Source organism: Fundulus heteroclitus, unplaced genomic scaffold, assembly GCF_011125445.2.
Source record: "Fundulus heteroclitus isolate FHET01 unplaced genomic scaffold, MU-UCD_Fhet_4.1 scaffold_44, whole genome shotgun sequence".
NCBI lineage: Eukaryota > Metazoa > Chordata > Actinopteri > Cyprinodontiformes > Fundulidae > Fundulus > Fundulus heteroclitus.
In genome coordinates this window covers 1,136,819-1,143,173 of record NW_023396857.1, presented here as the reverse complement: position 1 = coordinate 1,143,173, position 6,355 = coordinate 1,136,819, and the positions used below count along the sequence as shown (strand labels likewise).

Sequence of the window (6,355 nt, the reverse complement as noted above, 5' to 3'; positions counted from 1 at the left end):
ACCACAGGAACAACCAGGGAACATTTGTCTGATATTTTTAAGGGATCCGGTGACGTTGGCGGGACAGTTGACAGCTTAGGAAACATGTCCTCCGGGCTCTGGCGGTCAGTGCGGACAGTTCAGAGCTAGAAGAGAGAAGATCGGTCAGATCAACGATCTTCACCAAAGGATCGTCTGGTGCGGGAACGGGTGCTTTTATTTTGAAAGTTCTGACTCCCGCCACAGCAGCCTCGCGCCGCTGGATCCCGGCTCCGCGGTTGGCGGGCTGCACGCGCGTCCAGCTTGCGCTCGCGCTGTTTTCGGCAGGGGGCGGGGTTTGTTTTCAGAGCGGACCTGAGAGACAAGATGGCGACCGCAGGGATCGCCGAACACCGAGCCAGTCCGGCCGGCACCGCCGCGGACGCCTCCCGGTCAGGGCCCGGCGCCGCCGGAGCCACCAGGTGCCGCTCCGGGTCCGGCACGCCGGAGAAGTGCTCAGCCTGCTCGGAGAGCCGGTCTGGGTCCGGCCCGGCCTGTCTCCGGTGCCCGGCCCGGAGAGTCCGGGGCAGAGAGGAGCGAATCCGGAGAAGAAGTGACTCCGAGAGGAGCAGCGGCAGAGCGGGAAAGAGGGACGCCGAGAGCCGGAGAGGTCAGTGTGTCCACCGGGGGGGAGAGAGCCGCCCGGGGGGCGCGGAACCCGCTCTGACTGGGGGTTCGGTCCACTTAGACCTGCTGGAAAAAAGAACCAGGAAGGTTCGGACAGATTTAGGAGGAACTTTAATAAAGTTACGTTTACAAAAACAGCAGGAATTTACAGTGGAAACGGTCGATGTGGACCGGGTTCTGTCCCTCCGTGGACCGGGTTCTGTCCCTCCGTGGACCGGGTTCTGTCCCTCCGTGGACCGGGTCCGTTCGGGCAGGACTTGATGGGATCCGGACGGTTCGGTGTGGTTCTGATGATCAGCCATCAGTCCGGGGAGAATCAATGAAAACATCAACATGACGGTCCTGCTGCTGCTTTTTGGGACGTTTTTCCCGTTTTTACCTCAGATTTATTTTTTTATTCGCCTGTTTCTGCTGCGGCTGTTCGGTTTGCCTCAGAGAGGACTTGTCCAGACATGTTCTGCTGCAGGAGGAGTTACCACAGTCCTGCTGGTTCTGTAGTACTGTGGTACTGTGTAGTACTGTGCAGTACTTTGGCAGTGGTTGTGCAGATGTGAAGCTTGTGGTTTTCGCTGGAAGCCCCTGGAGAGCCGGACCTCCTGCAGGAGGTAAGACCTGAAAACAGGAGTCCCGGATCTCAGCAGGAGGCTCAGAATAAAAACTGTCCTGATCCGTTTAATGTGGGAATGAAGCTGCTTTAACGGACAAATACGTTTGTTTTTAGGTTTAACCTACAGCAGACAGGTGGGTTTCGGTTTGATCTGATTGGTTTAATTTGCTTTTATGAATCATTCATGCATCTGAGGTCTTATTATTATTATTATTATTATTAAATGTAACTTTAGTTGGAATCAGTGTTGAACGTCCTGACCTCCTGTGCTGAAAAGCAGATGTTCCTCTGGTTAATGGGCCTGGTTCAGGTTCTTCCTCTCCAGATGTTCAGGAGGTAGGATCTATCAGACCTTCAGATCTATCAATCGGTACGTTGTGGGTTCGATTCCAGCTTCCCCTTGTCACATGTCGATGTGCCCCTGGGCAAGGCACTTAACCCCAAGTTGCCTACGGAGCTGCGTATCGGTGTATGAGTGCGTTCATGAGAGCGACTGGGTGAATGTGGCTTTAATGTACGGCGTTTTGGGTGGAAACGCGTTAAATAAGTTCACATTTACCTTTTGCTTCTACTAAATTCCCGTCCATTGTCCGTGGCTCTCTTGGCCAGAAGTGGCTCCTCTGCGGCCCTCCGGCTCCAAAAGTCTTCTCCTTGTGATGGATGGACTCACGCCGCCTGCTGCCAGCACTGACCAAGCTCTGCACCGCCCTGCAAAAAGAGAACAAGAAGTAAGTAAAACTTTCTTGAAATGAGCGTATTTGTCCTTGATTTGAGAAGGTAAATAAGAAATATCTGCCAGTGGAGTTAGTATTTCTACCCCTAAAATAAGATAATTGGATATACTACACTTGGAATAAGATGATGGAGATCACTTGTTCCTATATTAAGTGCAGGTAATCTCATTTAGCTGCTCAAATCGAGGACAAATACACAAATTTCAAGAAAGTTTTACTTACTTTTAGTTCCTTTTTGCAGTGCGGGGGCGCCGTTATTCTGCTCCACGAGTCTGGTTCTTGGTTCTGCCAGACAGTCTTTGGTGGTTCTTGTCCTTTAGTACCAACCCAGTGCAGCACTGCTCTACCCGGTTATTAGGGTTTTCCATCAGTAGCGGTTCCACGGTACCAGACCCCGTTAACAACTTGGAGTCCAGAGCGAGACGAGTCGACCTGAAAACCCGACGTCAGAAGTAGAGCTGGACAATAATTCAATAGCAATAAATATCGATCGATAGACGTATGTTGATGGTAGAAAAAAGAGTCAATAAAAACTTCAATAGAATAACAGTTTTCCTTATGCATTCTATCATGTAGGTTATTATTACATCATTACATCCTCCTAACCAATCACAACGCAGACCCAGGAACCAAGCTCCGCCCACTTCATAGAGTTCAGAGAGCACACGTTCTTTTTTCTTTTTTTAAAAACTTACAGTTTTGGTAAAAAGTTTGAGTTAGAATTCAGAGTTTGTGTCTGTATCTAAAAATAGGTTGCTAAGCAACAACATAAAAGGGCCAGGGCTGCACTTAAAATATATGTTTTGAATTTGTTGATAATTATTGATATTGATCAATATGATTTTTATTTTATCGATATGCTTTTTTTTCCTATATCGTCCAGCCCTAGTCAGAAGACTGCCGGCCGTATGGAGCTCAAACAGTGACGGCTTACAGCGACATTGAAAAGAGATTTGGTATTATAAAAATTAGACATTGCAAAATTTAGACATTGAAAAGTCAAACATTGTTAGAAAGTAAAAGCTTATGATATTCTCATTCACATCAAACAGAGCCAGCTTGTAGTGACGTCGTAGCTGAAGGAGGTCTGCAGTGACACTGAGAACATCTCATTAAAAAAGCTGCAGCATAAAATGAGAATATCATAAGTTTTTACTTTCTAACAATGTCTGACTTTTCAATGTTTGATTTTTACAATGCCAAATCTCTCTTTTTGTCTGGTTAAGCCGTCCCTGTTTTAGCTCCAAACGGGGCTGAGGAGGCTGGATGGAGCAGTTTCTGATGAACACAAAGCACAACCTGGACTAAACACTACTTCCAACGCACTCCATCAGATGTCGGAAGTTAATTAGGGGGAAAAGCTCTCCAGCTGTTGTCCACCTGTGGCCAAACACCTGAGCTCAGCTTCTACACACCTGTCCACCCAGCAGGTCCTATCCAACGACTCAGCGTTTTTAGCTTCAGGCGGACCGGAGAGTCTCCTCCAGGAGAACCGCCTTTGTTCACGTTCCTCCTCTTGGTTTCTCTCCTCAGAGGTCTTCGTCTGTCCGACGCTCCTCCCCAAGCCTGCAGACGCACCTTCATGTCCAGCGGGGAAACACAAGGTGAGATCCGGTTCTGGGGGAGACGGAGAAGCTTTGTTCTGACGTGGGCTCGGGTCCAGATCGCTGTCGTTCCTCTTCCTGTTCCAGCTGCTGGCGTCCGACGACCGAGACGAGGCGAGGAGGTGGAGCGCTCTGATGGGGAAGGACGAACCCGGGTCGGTCCGGCGCGGCGTGGACCCGGTGAGTCTGACGGAACCGCGGTGTCCGCCTGTGGTGCTGCGGTTCTGCTCACCCGCTGCTGTGCCCCAGGGAGTTCTGTCGGACTCGGAGAACGAGGAGCCGATCAGCAGGAGGATCAGGAACATCTCTGCGTTCATCAGGAAGACCAAAAACTCCTCGGCTGTCAGCAGGTGAGCGGAGCGGACCGAACCGGACCGAACCGAACCGGACCGGACCGGACCGAACCGGACCGGACCGGGAGTTCTGCTGCAGTCCGTCCTCTGACCGCCGTCTGTTTGCTCTCCAGTGTTTCTCAGAGGAGCCGGAGCTGCACCGACCCCATGGAGGACCGGGGAGGGAAGGTGAAGGTCGTCGTCCCGCCGGCGGCCGTGATGGAGCAGGTGGGTCGGACCGGGACGCCCCCATGGCGATGGCCCGGCTCGCCGCGGCTCTGACCCGTCTCCTGTGTCTGCCCTCCAGGTGGGAATCAGCCACAGCTCGGCGGCTGGAATCCTGCTGTCGTCGGAGAACAGCCGCTCCGTGTCGGCTCCCATCACGGCGCCCGACCGCAGGCTCACCTGGCGGGCGGTCCTCACGTCCTCGGCCCCGCTGAGCCTGCCGCCGCCGCCGCCCCGCGCCGAGCGCTCCATCAGCCCCGAGAGCAACGACAGCATCTCCGAGGAGCTCAACCACTTCAAGCCCATCGTCTGCTCGCCGTGCACGCCGCCCAAGCGGCTGCCGGACGGCCGCCTGGTGGAGCCCACCGTCGTCAAGGCAACGCCCCGCAACCTGAGCCGCAGCCTGCACAAGGCCACCAGCTACGAGGCCAGTCCCGCCGTCCTGCAGAAGTGGCGGCAGATCGAGCTGGACCGGCAGGGCCTGAACGTCAGCTCCCGCGCCACGCTCACCAGCCCGGTGTCTGAGCCCGGCAAGCCCGACGGAGGGGGCGGAGCCTCCAAGGCGCATCAGCACCGCGGCGCCGTGGCGTTGTCCAACAGGAGGCGGCTGCTGTTCGAGCCTCCGGACACGGACGCCTTCCAGAAGCAGTCCGTGACCATCCGGGTCCCCGCCGTGCGCTACGGCTGCGCCACCGCCCTGAGGGGGCGCTCGGACTTTGAGCCGGAAGGCGTCACGCCGGAGCCCTGCGGCGGGCCGGCGCCGCTCGCCCAGAAACGGTCGCTGTCGCCGCGCAACAACTCCGGGTTCCAGCCCGGAAAATTGGTGCCAAAGGACTCGGCGAGTCCCAGGAAGGACTGGGACGGCGGCGTCCACCACCAGGCTACCTCAAGGAGGGGCAAGAAGAGGAACCAGAAGACCAAACACCTGGACCTGGACCTGAAGAGGAGCCGGGCCGGCGTCCAGCAGGGGGCGCCGTGTCCCGTCCAGCAGGAGCAGCAGGACAGGGCCCTGGCCCTCAAACTGCAGAGACAGTTCGACCTGGAGATCCGCAGAACCAGCCCCGACAGGTACTTCCTGCGCTCCTGGAGGTCCTCCCAGAACCGCAGGAGGCGGAGCCTGAGGACGTCCCGGCGAATCAGCAAGAAGCTCTGAAGGCGAGCCGGGCTCAGCTTCCAGTAACTCAGATATGCAAAGAGACCAAAGGACAGTTTTCAGGCGTGGAACGTTTTCTTCCAAACACCAGCAGAGCACCAAAAACCAACGGAGCTGTGAGCAGAACCTGAACAGAACCTCCTGATTCTGGTTGGCCTTCCGGATCAACGGGTTCAGGTCCTCTGCTCCACAGAGACAGAACGGCTTTGATGACCATCAAGCTGCTGGTTACTGATAATCAGCCCATCGGTTCTGGAGATGCTCCGGGCCAATCAGGTTCTGACCTCAGTGTCATGACCACACCTGGAAGCAGGTGAACAGGTGACGGTTTCAGCTGCTCACAGCATCATCCGGCTGACTCCATATTTATCTGTGTATTTATTGACGAGTCAGCGTCCCCTCACAGACCTCACAGCCAATCAGAGCGCAGCAGAGCGCTGCCCGTTGGATGTGGGCGTGATGGGGGTCCCGGCCTCGCTACGGACCCAGACCCGGTTCTGATTCTGTGACGGACGCGCTGCAGCGGGGCAGGTAGACCTCCTGGTAGCCTTCAGCGGATGAATCGATGCGTCTCTGACATAAATTCATGATTAACTGCATTTAATGAGCTGCACCGCATCCTGGTCAGAAGGCTCCTTTCTGTACATCATGTAAACGAAGAACTGTGCAGGAATGAAATAAACGGCATAAAACAGGAACGAGTTGCCTTAATATTTTATTACTTTATTTAGATTTCCTTTATTTTTACTTGGGGGGGGGGGGGGGTTGCCATTGAAAAAAATTCTGCTTTGCATATTTGCTGTTTTTGCTGTTTTGGTAAATGTCTTTTTTGTAATTTAAATGATCAGTTTATATTATATATTGCTCATATTTTATATATTATATATAAATATTTTAGATATTTTAGATATTTATTTTAGATATTTATTTTACATTTTAAGTAGACAATAGAAATACTTATTAAAAATACAGTTTTAGTATTTTTGTATTTATTTTTAATTAAATTAAATAAGGATTTATCTGTTATCCTTTGAGATTTTTTAATGTCGGTTTGT

The 6,355-nt window shown here is 52.9% G+C and overlaps 1 protein-coding gene across 2 annotated transcripts; it reads left to right on the top strand.

Annotated features, from left to right (window-relative positions):
- Window positions 1–245: 245 nt before the first annotated feature.
- On the top strand, window positions 246–5,998 carry rnf169 (ring finger protein 169). 2 transcript variants are annotated; one of them, XM_012858058.3, is made up of 6 exons: window positions 248–628; window positions 3,520–3,590; window positions 3,678–3,770; window positions 3,840–3,940; window positions 4,057–4,150; window positions 4,230–5,998. In XM_012858058.3, the coding sequence occupies exons 1-6, from the start codon at window positions 346–348 to the stop codon at window positions 5,298–5,300; spliced, it is 1,713 nt and encodes a 570-aa protein (XP_012713512.2). In that variant the 5' UTR covers window positions 248–345; the 3' UTR covers window positions 5,301–5,998. The 2 variants fall into 2 exon arrangements, with proteins under 2 accessions (XP_021169541.2, XP_012713512.2); XM_021313866.2 differs by having other exon boundaries at window positions 246–628; window positions 3,678–3,940.
- The last annotated feature ends 357 nt before the right edge of the window (window positions 5,999–6,355 follow it).